This window comes from Octodon degus, unplaced genomic scaffold, assembly GCF_000260255.1.
Source record: "Octodon degus isolate 3935 unplaced genomic scaffold, OctDeg1.0 scaffold00152, whole genome shotgun sequence".
NCBI classification, from domain to species: domain Eukaryota; kingdom Metazoa; phylum Chordata; class Mammalia; order Rodentia; family Octodontidae; genus Octodon; species Octodon degus.
The window spans coordinates 7,115,560-7,135,575 of NW_004524728.1; the positions used below are offsets into that span (position 1 = coordinate 7,115,560).

The 20,016-nt window shown below is 33.7% G+C and overlaps 1 protein-coding gene across 2 annotated transcripts in view; it reads right to left on the bottom strand.

Moving 5' to 3' along the window:
• Positions 1 to 19,724, bottom strand: part of LOC101588687 (25-hydroxycholesterol 7-alpha-hydroxylase) — a 30,489-nt gene extending 10,765 nt beyond the window's left edge. For both annotated transcript variants that reach the window (XM_023702425.1, XM_023702426.1), the window contains exons 1-3: positions 19,592 to 19,724; positions 7,331 to 7,921; positions 6,666 to 6,872 (exon numbers count right to left, since the gene is read on the bottom strand). In XM_023702425.1, coding sequence (XP_023558193.1) covers positions 6,666 to 6,872; positions 7,331 to 7,921; positions 19,592 to 19,673 — 880 coding nt within the window. In that variant the 5' untranslated portion in view covers positions 19,674 to 19,724. The remainder of the gene's footprint in view (positions 1 to 6,665; positions 6,873 to 7,330; positions 7,922 to 19,591) is intronic.
• Between the last annotated feature and the right edge of the window lie 292 nt (positions 19,725 to 20,016).

A 20,016-nucleotide genomic window follows, 5' to 3' on the forward strand; every position in this document is an offset into this window, starting at 1 on the left:
TTTTTTTTTTTTTTTTTTTTTTTTTTGCTCAGGGTCTCACTACATAGCCCACATTAGTAGTGATCCTCCTGATTTCTGCCTCCCAAGTGCTGGGACTACATGTCTATGGGTTTTTACATAGTATCTGCTAAACAGATGAGAAGATACACAAGAACCTGTAGTAATTGCATAGTTTGTAGCAAAACCACATATATATTCTTTTTGTTTCAACAATCACATATTCAAATAAAGGTAAAAAATCTGGATTATTACTGCATTGCATATACTGGCCTTAGCTTATTGCTAAAGTGCATCAATGTAAATTCAATAGTCACATACTCAAAAACATTTGTTAAGGTTATATTTGCTCAAAACATTGGGCCATTCCTGTTGCTGAGAAAAAGGAACAGAACAGACGGATGGGACCTTCACACACACAGTGATCTAGGTAGTTCAAAGTCAGAAGATACATAGAAACAAGACTCTTCTCAAAAGTCTAGAACAGATATTATACAATTTATTTTTTAATTGGTGAATAAAAATTGTATGTATTTATCATATTGACTTATGAAATATTTAGTATATATACATAGTACAGAGTAGCTCAATTAATCTAATTAACATATGCATTACCTCACATATTTATAAGTTATTTGTGATGAGAACTATTAAAATCTATTCCCTAAACAAAACTCCAATGACATTCTGAAAGCCCATTTTATTATTAATTAGTATTGATAATATTTTTATTTTTATGGTAGTTTCCTTCCCTTTAATTTTCACTTTGTATAAACAGGCAAAAATTCTAATAACTTTTGCATAGAACAGATCTTTAAAAATATGTAAAGACAACTATCACACTACTTTATAATCATGTCACAAATGATATGACAGTCAGTCCTTTGACGTGCTGTCTGAACCAATTCCTCAACGCACCTCTTAAAATGGGGCAGAATTAGGCACACTACTTCATTTGGAAAATCATAGAGAAACTCTTATTTTCTGTGTCCTCAACACCATGCACCTATTAATGCTTCCTGGGAGTAGATGATAAAAATGTTTTTGAAATAGTGCCTCCGTGATTTGTTTTAAACTGATATCCCAGGGCTGCGGATATACCTCAGTGGCACATTGACTTCCCCGCAAGCACAAGGTCCTGAGTTTGATTCCTGATACCCTCTCCCCACCCCTCAAATAAATTACTGACATTTTAAACCAATATTTCAGAGGCTATCAGCAGTCCTGGCTGTCTGCTAAAGTCACCATAGATTGTCGGAAAAAACAAACAAACAAACAAAAAACAACAACAACAAAAACCCCACCAAAATAACAATGCTGCATCTGGGCCCAACAGAATGAGAACTATCTTAACTTAAATGCTTTAAATTAGTGTCGTTGAACCTTGGTCACAAATTGGAATTACCTGGGGAGCTTTTGAAACCATCAGCCTTCAGTCCAAAACAATGGAATCAGAATCTCTGTGAGCAGAACCAGGGGTAACTTTTTCTTTTAAAGTGCTCAGAGGATTCCAATGAGCAACCAGGGCTGAAAACTACTGCTTTAAGCTAGTTTCTACTATGCAATAAATTTCCTCATCTGTCACAGTTGGTTTTCAGACTTAACTATAATAATCTGCTCCTTTGTTTTGCATTAAAGTTCCCTTTCAGTCCTTTCAGCATCTGTTTCCTATCAGAGTATCTCATTATCCTGTCAAACCACTTCAGCTTTGTTTTAAAATGAGAATTTGATGAATATCCACATCTGTATTTTTAAGTTTATTTTACTGATGTTTCCTTATATTACATATAAAAATATCAAATGCTTACATGCTTGGGAAAAAATAAACTCTCTGATGTACTCTTTCATGGAAAATGCTCTTCCCTCCCCTCCAGTTAGAAGTGCCTAACATGAAGTACAATTAATGCTTCTTCCATCTCAGAGAGGATTTTGGTAAGCTCCAGAACTGCCTGCATTATGTAAGCTTATTGAATATACCAATATTTTATAACATTGGGCTTTTCAAAATAATGTGCATAATTACAACTGTGCCAGTAAATATGAGATAAAGGAAATTGTGTAGGGTACATGGAAATTTTCTCCACTATTTTTATATATTTGCCATTAATCTAAAACTATTACAAAATTAAGCATTTTTAAAAATTTGGAAACATATCTATTTCTATTGGGAGCTCTAGTCCTAGCTTCATATTCAAAAGATACTACAATTGGGAATCCATGATATATTGCCTGCAAAAGGTAGTAGCCAACTTCTCTGCTACATTTCTAGAGCAATTTTGCCTGAAGTAGCAGAAATTATGGTCAGGCCGGCCTGGCATCAATATCTGACTGTACTATATACTGTTCAATCGTAAGACTTTGGGTGATTAGCTAATCTTTCTGTGGCTTGTTACTCAATCATTAAAGGTATATAATGACAACTGAGACTAAAATACACTAATTATCAATGATACCAGGCTGGGAAATACGGTTCAGTGGGACAGTGCAAGGCCCTGTGTTAAATCCCTAGCACTACCATAAAACATACAATATTACCATCAGTGAAGTCTTATCCTGATTTTAAAAATTCAAATTCACTGTATCCTGATCTGATCCACATTTCCTGATCTAGTCTATTTGCACATCATTGTTGGCTTTGATATAAAGGTTTCCTTTCCCTTCTCTGATGAAACAATGAAAAATTACTCCAAATGCTCTCAAACCAAACATATATGAGGAGAAAGACATGGTTATGACCAGAAAACAAAGTGAAAATCCTGCTTCATTTTTTTATCATTTCCATGCCCTTGGTGAGTCATTTAGCACTTGAGAATTTTGTCATCTTTAAAAATAATGACAAAATAATAGCAGCTCAGAGTATCTTGGGAAAATCAAATGAAATAATGTAAGAATATAAATTTGTCTTGACATAGTTAATATCTTTAACATGGACTATAAAGATTACTGTTTGTTATTAGTGGACCTTTATATTTTCTAACTGATTCTTCTCTATTGATCTCCCATACTACCAAGTGACAGGAGTGACAATCTAAAAATATTTAATAGAATTTTGGTGAGCACTGCAGGCTTATAATTCTAGAATTACAAATTATGGCTTTTGCATTAACAGATTTTTTTCCCAGCTCTAGTTTCATGGGGCATTCTAGTATTTCAATATCCCTCAATTGGACACTTTATAACTCTCCTGTATTTCAGGATGTTTAATTGAACATATTTGGTACTTATAATTTACTTGAGTATTTTAGGAGATGTAATCTACTTTGGCTTATATCCCTTTTTTAAAAGAACTTGGTTGTTACAGGGTCTTACTATGCAGCTTGAACTCATGGTGATCCTCCTGCTTTCAGCCTCCCAGTGCTGGGATGATAGACATGAGCCATTGTGCCCAGGCTCGGGCTGGCTGGGCTGGCACGGCATGTGGTGCTAGGGATTGAACTGCAGTCCCTGCCCTTCCTAAGCTTGCTAAGCAGGCACTTTATTCCGCTGAGCTATCCCGCTGGCCCCTGGCTTATGTTCTTATTAGAAATGTTTTTATTTTTTGGGGGGGTGACACAAAGAAATAGCATTCCTATAGGAGATGGTAGACTTAAATATGATTCCTCCTTGGATCATAGATAATTGAAAAAGAAGAGAACAATATAAGCTTCACAGGGTATTATAGAAGTTAAATACTTTGATGATGACAGTCTGTAGTAATAATTGAGACCATACTCTGTATCACTGCAGACATATATATATATGTATATATATACATATATATATACATATATATACATATATATTATTCTATATATTCAGTCAGCTATAATATGTAATATTCATGGAGATTATTTACTATCAATTTGTAAAATTTTAATTTTGAGATTCACTATCCTTTTATTAATATTTTTCTTCTCTCTTGGTCACTTTTTTTCTTTTCTTTATCTTATACTGAATTTTAAACCTAAAGTTCTGAATCCTACTTCCATTTCAGTTTTTTCTTTCTGAAAAATTCTTGTTTTTCTCAGAGTTTCTTAAACTTCCATTTTATCAGCAAATTTTTCTATTGAGATTTTGATAACAACTAACAGTGACCTGAACCACATTACATGTACATTATTTTAAATTTAGTTTATAGAGATAGTTACTAAATATTAATAGATGCAAGATTAAAGTGAGGTTCTAATAAGCAGAATCTTCAAAAAGATATATACATATAAAAATAAAACATAGTTTCTTTAAGAGAAAAATGTGGAATCATTTTTAAAAAATCTTAAAACCATTGGAGAAAAGCAGAAACTAACCTCTGTTGATTTATTAAATTATTTAAATGATTTTTAAAATTACTTAAACAGCCTATAGCATTCTATATTCTCTTCTTAACAGTGCTTCATAAAGTATATTGCCATGCAAAATCTCTGTGAAAAGAGGAGCTCTTTTATTGTACTAATGTCAAAATACTTTCTGTTGGTTAAAAAATGTAGCATTCATTTCATTATGTAATACTTTTTCTTATGATAACAAATTCAAGATACTCTTTAAACAAAACTTTTACTTAGCATACACAGACTCTTTTCTTAAGGAGACCAAAAGATTACATGCACACACACCATGTGATGCATATAAATATTTATTTGTTTCATCTGGCTTTTGTGCTTCCAATTTATGCTCTTTTGATTAGGGAAAGACTATAATTGAGCTACAACTAATTGCAGAAGTTACCCATGATGTAACTGACTAAATTTTTTTTTCTAATTTGATTGAATCTATCTCATGAAAGAAAAAGACATATAGACTGTCTTCCTGAAGATAATCAGCTCTATCATTTTAAATTCTCATAAAAACAATGCTGGCTTCTACTCGTGACCAAGGTCATGGTGAGTCCTGTTGGCAGCTAAGGCATTGCCTTAGCAGGTGGATCTCAACTCACTTGGGACTTTTATTGTTGTTATTCATGGGTTGATGAGTAAATTAAGAAAGTGCCAATGATGAAAGGTTCAGCTTATGGATTTCAATGAACTCGGATTATTGCCCTAGAACTTTCTATTTCTTCTGTTCAAGTACATTCAAGAATTTCTATTTCAATACCACACTTTAAAAATGATTCTTTTCTTTCAATGAAAAAAAGAGTTGTGAGTAAAGGGAGTTAATGAATTTCAAAGAAATTTGAGTAATAATCATATGAGAAATACAAACACATATTCCTTGAAGTTTATTTGCATTACTTTTCAGTATTCACCATCTGACTCATAAAATGCAATGGAAATGATGTAGCTATATGGAGAATGCCATTTACGTCTTCATAGAAACTATCCAGAAAATATATCAAAGTAGAGACAACTACCCAAATTTTGAGACAAATTTTGTGTATTCACTCTGTGAAAAATCTGCAAATAAACATATATTAATATGTGTGTTATAATACTCTTAAGGTTATTTTCTTTTCAAAGTAAATATAAGATTTCTTTGATAACACATATGACACCAAACGACAAGGTGACATTTTTTTCCTAACCTTGGCCAGTACAGGGCACACTTTCTGCTATTGTTTGTCATTTGTCTTAGCCTGATCAGTGAGAACAACCTCTGCAACCCTGGATCGCATCTTCTCTGTTCCAACTAGTGGTCAACCATGACTAAGTCCAGCAAGGCCCTTGATCTCAGATGTTATAATAAAAAAAAACCTAGAATGTATTTAAAATATAATAAATTGAGCACAACACGGGTAAAATGCTAGCCTAAACTGTCAAGCCAGGAGCTAAAAGAGATATATGAGCCTTTCTCTCTGCATTTGTCCAAAGGAACTAGGACTACTGTATCCTAAAAAGTACATTATGATGAAATGTAAATACAGAGAGTGTAGAGAAAAACTCATTGATGTAGTATTTAATTTAATGGTACATAATGAAAAGCCAACTCAAAACCAGGAAATGTGAATGCAGTCTGCTGCAATCAGGAGCTCATGCTGCAGATACACAAGCCCTTGTAGAAATTCTCTTAAAATGTTGGTTCTTTTCACCTCAAATGTATTTGAAATACTGAATATTGGTATCTTATGAGTCAGTGAGTATTTTACAAACTATAAATTTTCTACATGGAGCAGTTTGCAGTTGGTATTTTTCTCTCCCTTCCTCCCTTCTTTCTTCCTTTACTTCTTGAGTGCATTCAAAGCATGTATTTCCAGTGGGAAGCATTTTTCCTATATTTCTGAGAACCATACACTCCAAGCTATACAAAACATACTGATCTCTGCCTATAAATATAGATAGCATTTTAAGGAAAAGTGAATACATTTTGCATACAAGTTGCCTCTCTGAAATCCTTTGCTTTTCACTGCTCAAATCCTTTGCTTGTCAAGATAGTGCAGCAATGTTTGGAAAGCAGTAGCACGCCAACAGATGCTCAGAATCAAATGACTTAATAGGCATCAACTATTTTTTTTCAAATAACTGCAAAGCTTTGGTTTAGCCTTTTGCATACCTTGCATAGTTAATTACCTAGGACTTAATGTTTACATGCAACGAGAGTATCTACAGCTATAAACTACATAATTTATAATTGATGTAAATGGGTGTTATTATGTCAATTAGGCAGCTGTGTCCTCCACCTCTTGGTAAACAGCTACGAGTGATAAAATGAGTTTGCAGAGAGGTACCTTCTTTTCTTCACAACAGATAAAAATAAATTACCTAGGCAGACCAGGCTGTCCAATTGTTCTCTGGTGAGGTGGATGAAAAATCCAGACCCTTTCTTTTGACCTGTTGACTGCAGCAAATGGTCAATTTCGTCATGCAGTGCTTCCATAGCTTCTGGGTGCCGGAGAACATAATACATTGCCCAGAACATAACTGGAATACTGTTTGCGATAGAGGCCCAGAGAAGGGCAAAATGATGTGCTGGGAGAAAATAAGTGAAAAGGAAGATTAATAGCATTTATTACACTGATTAGATTTGCAGTGTGCTAATTAAAAGATGTTAGGACACAGACCCAGCCAAGGATCAGTGCATGCTAATGAGAACCAATAGGCTTCTGAAGTCTAATTTTCTGCTTAATGAGAATAGTTTAAAATGTAATGTGTATGGGGGGCAGGAAAGTGGGGGATGAGATAAGAGGAGTAATGCTGCTTAGTTATACTCTTTCTCATTATCATCATTAAGTATCTTGTTTTACCACCTCAGCAAAAAAAAAAAAAAAATCAATTATCAGAGAGGATTTTTTCAGAGTAAAACATTTTATCATTAGCCAATTAGAAAGAACATAAAAAATTTCAAGGTTGCCATTTTGTCTTTTTATTTCAAAGGTCTATTGTAAATTATTTCATTTTAGGCAAGTAATAATTCAGAAGTTTCTTACCTCCTATATTAAGGTCCTTGAGTCCATAATATTTCTCCAGAATATCTTGCCTTTTCTGAACAATTTCCGAGCTTCCTGATACCTTAGCTAATTCATCTAGCATCATGCATTTTATAAGCTTCTCCCGTAGAGATCTGACATTTTGTAGAAGCTCAATGGGTATGTCAGACAACAAATATGGGAATTTGTCATCAAATTTTAACATATTATCTCTTAGCTCATTGATAAAGTTTTTTCTGTCATCAGTAGGCACTTTTCCATATATTGTTGTAAATGTGATTTCAAATACTATCGAGCAGCAAAATGTTAACATTTGTGTTGTGTTCCAACTTGTGGTTTTCAATAGCTGGGACTCAAACATTTGGTTTACATGTTGCAACATGTTTTCCAGCACTAGGTCCAATGATTTGCCTTGTATAAATTGATAGACACCATGAAGTTCATCATTCAGGTCCTCATAGTTTTCCAAAATCTTGATGGAGAATACTTGCACTGCTATTTTTTGAGAAAGCTTTTGAAAGCTTAATTTTTTGTGATATTTATGCAGTAACTGGTACTGGAATGGATCTAGAATAAATGTTATGTACTTGCCTAAAAAAAAGAAAGACTATAAGTTTGCTTGGCAGCAGAACAAAATTATACATACCTTAAGTTAGCATTTTAATTAATCAATTAATTTATAATTATACATTTATTTCTATTTTTTCAAGAGTACAAAATGGTAAAGAGACACGGTCTTCCTGTGAGATCCAGGCTGAGTATGAACTCTCATCCTCTTGCCTCAGCCTTGCAAGTATGCACCACTGAGACCAACTGAAAATACTTTAATCAAAATTTGAAAGACTCCATTAAGGCAGAAAGTTTAATGATAATCTACTTCATTCAAATGTCCACTATGTTTCAACTGAAAATAGAAGATGAAGTAAAAAGCTCTACAAGCTTAAAATTCAATATAAAAAGTTCTAAATCACAATTTTAATTGTAACTAAATTACTTAAGCACTTTAAATATCATTGAGCCAGGGATATAGCTCAGAGGCATAAATGCCTTCCTGGAAAGTACAAGGTCTTGAATTCGACTCCTGGTGCTAAAAATAAATAAATAAATATCTTTAAAATATTCTCATGATGCTTTTGTATGAAAGTTTCTCATTTTCTCCCGGAAAACAATTTTTCATAAATTGGTGTGATATTACCCCAATGCTCTTTATGCTTGATAAAAAGCTTTTATGCATTTGGTGTCATCTTAGCTTTGGTGAAGTATAATTTTAACTTAGGCAAATGGCAAACCAATTCACAAATAAACAAATCTCTCACATGTAAGCATATAATTCAAAGCTATAAAAATAAATCACAAATACCAGCATTTCATTTTTATGGATAAAAAAACAGTGGTTCAAGGAGTTTTGGGAACAGGTACAAGGTCACACACTGAATTCAAGGTTGCACAGGATTTTAGTCTAGAACTCATCAGTTCTGCCACGCGTTCATGAATTTATTGAGCAGTAACTGAAACACATTTGATTGGACCCATTTCTTTTTCCTTTTTTTTTCCATGGCCTGCTCAGCCCACCCTGGGGACGGGGCTGACGTAGCATGTGGTGCCAGGGATCTGACCGCAGTCCCTGCACTTTGCCTAAGCAGGTGCTTTAGACCCCTGAGCTATCTCTTGAGACAGGAAGATGAAGGAATCTTTGGGTCATGATGAACAGCGACACAGCACAGGTCAGACAAAACAGAGGGTGTGCAGATATGGAGTTGGATTTAGCCTACTTCACACTGTCAGAAAGCATCCCTTGAGATAATGACTATTACCTTTTCTATCTACCACCATTGCCACAACTTATCTTATTCAACTTGGGACATTTATTGAAAAATAGATTCCTCCAGGATTCTGATTCATAATGTTTTAAGGTAAAGCTTACAAGTCTCTATTATTAACAAGATCCTCATCTGAGTATTACCATGAGGCATCACTGAGGAACACGATAATACTATATCTCTCAAAACTGGCAAGGAATTTGGAGAGTTCTGAGTTTAACCCAAGCATTTACCAGCTCAGAAAGGTGAGGAAAGTGGATAGAAAACAATCAAGACAAAGCCACGAAAAGAAGCTTCTCCCTTATGCTTTTCTCCACACAGTGCAGTATCTTCTTGCTGGGATGTGGTTTTCATTCCTTGTAATTAGAAATATTATGCAGGTAGTACCCAAGAATAGCATTTAATAAATTTTTCCTTTTTGAAAACAGATAGGAAGCTCAGATGATCCTTCTATTTCTTTTTTTCTTTTTTTTTTGGGGGGGGGGGGGGAGAACCAGGGATTGAACTCAGGCCCTTGCGCTTGCCAGGGAAGTGCTTATTCCACTGAGCCATCTCCCCGGCCCTTCTTTCTCTTTTGTTGGGTACATTTCATTTGTTTTATATGATAACTCAAATGGCATCACAAAAAAGTCAATTTCTCTTAATTTATTTAGGATAAAGTTTTTAAATAACTTTCAATCAACTTCTAGAAATAGGAGAAATGTGTTTTTGTTTTAGACTTTGAAAATATGGTTAAAGTTTTAATGTACATATATTGTCCTTTATTTTTGAGAAATGAATCATGTGCCTTGAACTTTCTTCACTGAATTTTTCCTTCGTGCATCTAATTATTTGAGCCCATTTAGGAATGACCGTAAGCCTGAAAAGGCACTCTTTCTCAACTGACACTATGTCTTCCATAAAATAACTTGTATATTCTATCTATCTATCTATCTATCTATCTATCTATCTATCTATCTATCTACCTATCATCTATCTATCTATCTATCTATCTTAAGGAGAACAAAATGGACTCAATTGGATTTGGATATATTTTATGATACCTGACTTACCATCACAGTTTAATTAAATAAAATTGGCAGCATCTGCCTGATAAAAAGTTGGGGGGGTCAATACTATTATTTTTCAGAAAGTATACTCTTAGGAAAGCTGTGTATTTTTACAGGTGGTGAGTCATACTTTGCTCCTTTCATTAACTGAATGGATTTTGCTAAATGTTTCTAGGTTTTTTTTTAAATGAGTCCCTAAATCTCAGAAAGCTAAATCTATTTAAGTACAAAACATATGATCTTTATAGAATACTTCAAAATTTTTTCTACCAATTTTCTACATTCAACTAAATCTAATTGGGAAAACAATTATTCAGACTTGACAGCACCTGTTACCTGGTTTTGGACTATTTTTGTGGAAACTTGATGTATATTAATTTGTGTTTTCTCTATATAATTAACTAGAAATACATACATTGCCTTTACTTCCCTTTCTTCTCTCCCTTCCTTCCATACAAAGGAAATGTGAAGTTCATTTCAAAGAAAATAAACACATGTTGAATGTGGGAAAAACTGTTTTAGGTTTATCAGATATTAATAAATTTCTTAAAAGCAATTGTTTTTCTAGTTTTTTTTTTTTATTTGTTCAGTACAGAGTCTACAAGGTCTACAGGGTCTCACTACATAGATCGGACTCGTAGTGATCTGCCTGTGTTCAGTCACCTGTGTTCAGCTTCCCAAGCGCTGGGATTACATGCCAGTCTCAACTGTCATCTCAGAGCGCCCTGGGGGTGGGGCCGGAACTGCATGCTGTCATGTGGGAGTAGGTTGGGGGGTATTGAACTCTGGCCGCTGCATCTGTCTAAACAGGCGCTTTCTTCTGCTGAGCTATTTGGCTGGCACTTTTAGGTTTTAAAAAATCATTATTGATTACTTTTTTTAATTATTGATTACTTTTAAGCTACTTGCAGATAAAATTCTCAGTTTCATCCTTCTCAAACTCCACTCTAGGATTTCTATTTCTCTTTTTTGTTTTTATTTGAATTTTCTTCAACATTAAAACAATGTATTTTACCTTCTATCTTTTTGATTGAGATGTGGATTGCTTTAGCAGTAAAGGTTTTGATTTTCCAGATTTTACTTTTCAAGTGGGTTTGGAAGTACTAATAACCCTGGAGATGTTAGCTGGCTTTCCAACTTTTAATCTTCAGTATAAACAATTTAAGCTAAGTTTTCCAAAATTAATATTAATTTAAACCATCTGTCCACCATCTGCTAATGTGAGATGCAAAACCAGAGCTTCTTTGTGATCTTAATCAGACAGTTAGGAAAACACATATACATTCATAAAAGGAATTTAAATTTTCTAACAAAGGAAATCTTCTGAAAAGTTATGTGATAGGCTCTGTATTCTTGGAATTAAATTAACTTTTGCTCCAGTGTGACTTTATGTAAATGACTGCCACGACTGAACAGGCACGTGGCCTAGTTCACAAAGATCACAATGTAGAAACAATGTCTTTTGCCATCTTTTCAGAAGAGAAGCGAATACTGTCAGCAGTTAGCATGCAATATTGATTTAAAAAATTTCAGAGTTTGCATTTGTCTAAATTATGGATGTCAAAATGGGGCGCATATCTGCAAAAATACAATATAAAATTATGCTTTTGAACAGTAAATTTCAAAATTTCAATGTCTTTTTTCAATTATTTTATTATCTTTATTTTTAGGGAGCTAAAATAAAAGGCCCTTTAAGTTATGAATTCTAGCATTCCTGTATGATCTGTGCATGCTTGTTTAATAACTCAATAGTCTTTTCCCTTCCATGTCTTCTCCATAAATGGTTCAATGTATATTGATGAATATATTTTTTTAAAATCTAGCTAGTGATTCTGACGTCTTACATACAAGAAGTTTGACATCTAAATCATTACAAATTAATTTGAGATTTTATGTTATTTGATATATATGGATTTAGCCATGGAAATTCAGGACAACTATTTGTTGTGGATAAAACCTCCCAGTCAACCAATAAAAGACAAATTTTAATCTTAAAGAATTTTTCAATAATTATAAGCTTTCAATTTCTGCATTTAAAAATTTCAACTTGAAAGTATTAGTTGTGTGAATGGAACATGAGCCAACATTTTGTTTTGCAAACATGATGACTTTTACACAGTCTCCTTCTTATTAGGGAGATTTCCCTAGCTGTTGACAATGATGTACAGAGGAACTTCGCTGTGGTGACATCTAAGGAAAATGATTCCACTGCACTACCACACAAAACCAATTAGAGAACTATTTTCTGAGACAGGTCACGAATTTACATGGTTTCTCATGAAAAGATGTATCTTTTAATTTCTTTATTAAGGTGACATTCATGTCCTTTGAGGCATTTTAGGATGACAATCATTTGCTCATTCTGCAAGAATATACACTAGCTGAAATTACACTATGGGACAAGGGTGGAAGACTTTGTTCTTCATTTTCCAAATCAGCTATTTTGGAATCTGATCATTAGAACCATGTACCTTAACAGGCCTTCTTGACAGGAATTTATTCAAACTCTAGAAAGAAGTGAAAGAAAAGCAAAGTACTTATTCAACTGTCTACTATCAAGTTCAAATATGTAACAATGGTTAAATTAGACATTAGAAATTCAGCAAGCTTCTCAGAATGTAAGATTAACATATCAAATGTAAGATAAATCATTTTTTGTCAAGTGAATAAAATTATTCAAATCAACAACAAATTTCTGACAAATCATGATAGGTAATTTTTGCATAATGTAAATAAAAAGGAAAAGTTGAAAATTTTCAATAAGTTTTGTATCTACTCATTGGAAACATGGGCTTAAGTTTTGTTAAGTAAAAGTGATTTTTAAAAGAGCATATAGTTTGCACTCTGAGGCCAAAAGTTCACTTAGAAAAGAAGCATCAGCTATGTTTTTTATTTTTTATTATACTACAGTATTTCATTAATTCTAAGGTACTGGGAGTTTTTTCATGAAAATTTTATTGTAAGTCAATCCACTGCTGAGCTCTGAACTAAATTCTAATAATAGAAGAGCCAACAGAATAATGAAGGGAGACAAGTGAATTAGCAATAAATTCACCTTATATTAAATGCTCTAAGAATAGTAATAGGAGGAGTAACTGGACCCTAAAGAAGAGCCACTAAGGGTTTGGCAGAGTAAGAAAAGGTAGGAGGAAGAAGTAGTATGTGACCATGGCCTCAAAAGATAAGTTCTATCAGTCAGGTGAAAACAGCATCCTAGCACAAAAAATGGCAAGAGACAGGACAGAAGCACAAAGGCTGTGGCTTGTGAGGAGGAAAGTCTAACAACGTAGCATAGTAATAGACACAAGGGAAACAATAATAAAAAACATGAATGGAGAACGGATCTCAGAGAATGGATCTTGGAGAGTGCTGTGGGATCACACTGTATATTACAGTTCCTATTTTTCACAAATGTACACTCTTCTCCATTTTAATTTTTCTGTAATGAGTGCATGCAATTGGTAGAAGATTTGTAGGTGTCAGCAAAAGAGTAAACTAATAAAACTCATACTTTTTGTTCGTAGGGGAGTGCCACCATGTCCCTGAGTTCACCAATTGGATTATTTTTAATACATGTATTACATTAAAATAGTAGTTCTAAATTTAAATCACAGTATACACAAAAGGTTGTCTCTGACTCTAGGCAAAGTAATAGGTAGAAAACTTTACTGCCTCTCTAAATATAGAATGGAACATAAGATTCTTAAGCTTTTTTGAGGCTGATAGAAGGGATGAGCTAAGAAAGACTTATCCATGAAGATGTTCTAGATAAATACTACTCAGTTGATTAAGGAACTAGAAGGGTCAGTGTCAAGAGAGTCATGCACCAATAGGGTACTTCAGAAATAAATAGCAGTCCAGCAATGTCAAACGAGGTAGATAGATCTACTTAGGCAGGCCTGAAGATGAACTCAGAAAGCTTGAAGTCTGGTTATGATTAGAGCTCTAGGGAAGAGTAACTAGAGACAGTAAATGCAAGCAAAATATCTAAATGCAAAAAAGAAAGCTAAAGAAAAGAAAAATGAAAAGCCACAAGACTATAAGAGAAACAAAGCTTGGTTATAAATTAAGTCTCCAAAGAGAAAAGAAAAAAAAAAAAAAAACTAGTGACACCTAAAAATGTGAAGGATGCTCACATTTAAATTATGATGCTCAGAAAAGCCAGAAATGAAGGGTCATAGGGACACATAAATGGAGTGTTTTAAACATTTGTTGAAAAACCAGTAAGAATAGTTGTGAAATGTAGATTCATATAGTAGATACATGGGATACGAGAGAGAATATACCTACTATCAGTTGTCTAAAGAAAGAAATAGTAAATAGTTATAGCAGAGAGAGTAAGATCTGGGGGCTGAAGAGGGCTTATGCCTGCCTTCTCACTGGTAATAACCAACCAGAAGTCCAAGAGGAAACAAATGTGTGTAATTTAGTCTTTAGAGCTTAGCCTTAACAGTAAAAAAAAATGTGTGTAATTTAGTGTGGTGCTCAGCCTTGAGGAAATAGAGGAAAAATTAAAATTAAAATTGGAATTTCTAGCCCAGGTAATAAGTTGGTGTGGAAGATTGTATCTAAAAATGGCCACTATCATTGCCTTTTTTCTCTTCACAAAAGCTTCCGTACACTATAACTCACCCACATCTAGGAAGAGGCCGTGTCAATTTTCCTAACCTTTCTTTGACTTTGGACTGCATTGTAACTTGCTCTAATAGACTGTGGTAGAAGTGGGTTTTGAAATTCACAGACTAAGCCACAAGAAATCTTGCAGCGTTTCCTTTGGATTTCTTGAGATGTTAATTTTTCAGGTAAGAAAATTTCTTGGAAGATGAAAACCACGTGGAAATGGAAGACTGACCAGCATGATAGGGCTATCTTATAGCCTCTACTCTTAAGCCAGATGACCCAAGTGATTATACCAGTAATCACAGGTGTACACAACAAAGAAAAGTTGTTACTGTAAATTATTAAATTTAGGAGAGATTTGTCAGGCACCAATAATTGAGTTATCAAAAGAGGTTGAGTTAACATTTCTGCTTCTTCTCCTAATCCTATGATGTAATCATGATGCTTGTTTTAGCAACTATTTTTATGGAAGTTCAAATCACAATGAATATTGTAAGATGGAGAAAGACATTCAAGACTAGTATTTTCTATGGACTTAGGGGTGGAAGACAGGACTACATAAGTGAAACACAGAGCTTTTAGGGTAGTGAAACCATTGTAAATGATACTATAATGGTGGACACATGATAAAGATTTGTGAAAATCGACAGGAAAACAGAAAAATTAGATTCCAGTATGAATTGGACTTCAAATAATGTATCATAAGGTGAGGCAGAACCCTGTTTAAATTAACAGGAGATCAAGGAGCCAAGTTCAAGTCAGTAAGAGGAACAAAGACTGTTGCAGACTAAACAAATAGCTCATTTGAACAAATTATCCAGCCTTACAACCAGAAACAAGCCTAAACTTTAGTGGAACTACAGAGACAGGATTGATGAAATTGTCTAATTAGCCTGCCATAACCCAACCATGCTGGCTTCCTTGGAGTAATCCACATAGATCTGAGCTCTGTCTGCCCAATTTGGCAAACAGTGACAGTAGAGGTGCATCCTGAAGTGGAGTCTTATTTTCTATTTCTTTTCTTTTTTGTTCATGTTTTTGTTTCTTTTTCTGTTTTTTCTTGATTATTGATTTTTGTTTTATATGAGTATGAATATTGTTTCTAGCTCTTTTTGTTGTTGTCATGTTCTGTTCCTATTTATACTTCTTCCTTTTTCTCTCTCTCTTGCATCTGCTTCACCAGTTTTCTGAAGTTTTCATGGTCTTCCTTTGACTTCTAGTCTTTCTGCTAATCTCATCCTCTTCTATTTCTCTATTTTCCCCTAGGCCCTTTGAAATTTTTTTCTGAAGATAAAAATTGCTATATTGAGGGCATATATATTATATACAATTTTCTGGATTGGTTTAGATTTGTTATTTAACCACAAATAAAGTTCATATGGTTAAAATTGCAAATCAATAGTTACCAGTTTTTCATTTTCCAGGTTATATTTGATACTATTGTTATTGTTGATTGTACTACTTTAGCCAAAATGATATCATTATTCTAATCAGTTGTTATTTCTGGTATGCCAAGACTGAGAGTGTCCAAAGGTCATAAATAACACTATAAGCCAGTGCCAAAAAACCAGGGTTGAAGCCAAAGAGGCAGCAACTTCTCATCCCCGATAAATTGAAGGGGCAGGATCTTGCAACAAGCTCAAAGCCCAAGCATCAACCCAGAATTTAAAAAAATAAAATAAAATAAAATGAGAAGACATAAGCAAGATGCAGCCCCAGATGTCCAGCTTACCGAAAAGAAACACAGGAGCAATGAGGTGGAACAATTTGAAAGCCAACCATCAGGCTCTCTGTAGTGGTAACAGTGGAAGTAACAAAATAGTTTAATGAGGCTCTAGAGAAAAATCAAATCAGAAATAATTTCTCAGATAGCTTCAGATATAGTTACCACAATGAAAGACTTGTTTAGTGACTCTGGAACAGATACAGATGAAAAAACACAGGAGTTAATGGAATCCATGAAACAGATTCAAACAGATATTGAGATTAAAAATCCCACTGAAAGTACATGTATCAGAATGAACAAATGTGAGGACAGAATGTCAGATATGGAAAACAGGATTTCAGTTAAAGATCATGAAAAGAAAGATTTCTTTCTTTTCTTTTCTTTTTTTTTTTTTGGTGGAAATGGGGATTGAACTCAGGTCCTTGGGCTTCCCAGGGAAGCATTTATTACACTAAGCCATCTCCCTGGCTCCAAGATTTCTTAAAGATAAGAAGCAACTATGAAAAATCAAGCCAAGAACTGCTAAATGATGCAAAGAATAACAAAAGGTTGATTGGAGTCAATGAAAAAGCAGGAGGTAGCACAAATGACATGGAAAATCTGTTCACAGAAGTAATGGCCGAAAACATACTTAAACATCAGAAAAAGAATTTGACTTCTACAGCTAAGTGAGGCATATAAAACTCCAACTAGCCACAAATAAAAGCTACAGCAACGCATATAATAGTAAAGATTCCAGAAATACAACATAAGGTCAGAATGTTAAAAGTTGTTAGAGAAAATAAAAAACTCATCTATAAAGGAAAGTCCATTATAATCACAGGAGAGTTTTCAACACAAACACTCAAGTCAAGGACAGTTAAGAGTGGAGTATTTCAAGGCCTAAAGGAAAACAACCTCCAACCTAGATTTATATGCCCTACAAAGAATCTTCATGGGACAGGAAATCAGAAAAAAAAAAAAAACAAAAACAAAAAACAAAAAAAACAAAAAACAAAAAAAAAAACAGAGATAGCTATTTTATTTGGTGACAGAGTGGATTTTAAGCCAAGACTGATCAAGAGAGACAAAGAAGGGCACTACATCCTTGTAAAGGGGAAAATCTAAGAGGAAGAGACAGTAATCGTAATTATATATGTACCACATAGCAGCACAGTCAGTTATATAAAATGAATATTAATAGATATGAAAAATCAAATAAGCACTAATACATTGTAGTGGGGAATGTCAATATAGCCATTGTCAAAAATAGATCAGTTATACAAAAAAAATCAATAAAGAAATATCAGAACTTAACCAAACTTCAACAAATGGATTTAGTAGCTGTCTACAGATTATTCCATCCCATATCAGAAAGCACATTCTTCTCAGCAGTACATGGGATGTTCTCTAAAATAGACCACAAGCTAGTCCATAAAACATGCTTAAGTAAATGCAAAAGAATTGAAATTATTCCATGGACATTATCAGACAATAGTGCAATGAAGTTACAAATCAATTGTAAAAGAGACCACAAGAACTTCATAAATAAATAAAAATTACTTTCCTGAATAGATAATAAATCAGAAATGAAATTTAGAAAAAATTAGATGCTTTCTACAATTAATTGATAATGCCAATAGAATATACTAGAACCTTCAGGATGTAATGAAAGCAGCCTTATGAGGGAAATTTGTAGTGGTGAATTCGAATTTCAGAAAAATAGAGTGAGCTCAGATGCACAATATAATGGTGAACCTCAACCATCTAGATAAAGAAGACCAAGTCAAGTCCAACCCTTGTACAAGGAAGAAATTATAAAGATCGGCTATAAAATTTTAAATGTTTCTTATATCCAAACCAAATTTAAAAGAAAAAAAAGGTGACAAATGACTATGCGAGACTGAATCTTTTTATGTACCACAAATAATGCAACTGAAACTAAGAAAATAATAAAAAGAATCAATGAAGCTGGGGCCAGGGAGATGGCTCAGTAGAATAAGCGCTTGCCTGGCAAGCGCAAGGGCTTGAGTTCAATCCCTGGTTCCGAAAAAAAAAAAAAAAAAAATCAATGAAGCAAAGAGTTGGTTATTTGGAAGATTAAATAAAATTGAGAAACCCTTAGTCAAACTTCTCAAAAAAAGAAAGACTCACATCTGTGCAATTAGGAATGAAAATTGTTAAATCAAAATAGCTGTTGCAGAAATCTAGAAAATCATCAATACCTACTGCAAGAACTGGCATTCTAACAAGGTGGAAAGCACAGAAGAAATGGACAGATTCCTAGATACATATGAATTTCAAATCTGAATTAAGAAGATATAAAATTCTAAATAAATCATTTCAATGAATGAATTTCACAGACCAATTAAAAACCTACCAACAGGGCTGGTGAGATGGCTCAGTGGTCTAAAGCACCTACTTAGAACAAGCTAAGCTAAGCAAAGCACAGGGACCACGGTTCAATCCCCTAGCACCACATGCCAGCCAGCCCCGCCCCCTGGTGGGCTGAGCTGGCCACACACTAAATAAATAAATAAATAAATAAATGTTTAAAAAAAAAAAAAAAAAAAACCTACCAACAAAGAATAATGCATCAGTATTGGCTTCTCAGTTACAATACATGTGTCACAGTGATGCAATGTTAATCATTAGAGAATCTGTTATTAGGGAAGAGAAGGTGCATATGGGGACTCTGTTAAGCTATCTGTTAAATTTCCTTAACTCTAAAACTTCTTTAAAAATGAAAGCTTAATAAAACTACATTCTATTTCTTTTTATTTTTTTTCTAATTATTTTTAAGCTTTTCTTAAAGCCAAATTTTAAAAAAAAGTGACAAGTGACTTTATGATATTGGAACTTTTTAGGTACCACAAAGAGCATCCTGTAATTTGTTTTTTAATATTTTGATTACTATACTCAAACACATGGTATGCTTTTTGATCAGATCTACAAATAAAACAGTGTTATAAAATATGTCAAGCTTTGTCTATAGGAAAATACAAAGACATTCAGAACAAGTGAGAAATTGTAACACATGTAAGTTGCTCATAGAAGTGTTTCTTACCCCCAAGAAGAACAGTGAATATGTCACCATATTGCTTTTGCAGAGTTCTTATGAAACCTAAAGGATCTTTTTGGAAGTTCATGGTCACTCCAAAATAAGGAAGCCAGCCTTTTATCAAAGGAGGTTCACCAGGACGCCTAAAATAAATAAAAAAAGATGATGAAAAAGAGAAATTAAATTATTATTTTAATATCAATATTTGTCCATTTCAGAAGTAGGCTACATGAATGGTGCATGTTCCTTTATTTCTCTTGTTTAATGATCATTATATAGTCATGTGTTTATTGATCATCTCCTGGGTTAGGCAGTTTATTCTACAACTTTTGCTGAGTAACTTTTGAGAAGTTTTGTCTCTCAAGGCTTAAATGGCTGCTTGACAGTCAAATAGTTTTGTGTTTTATTTTCTTTATGCTCATTTTCTTGTC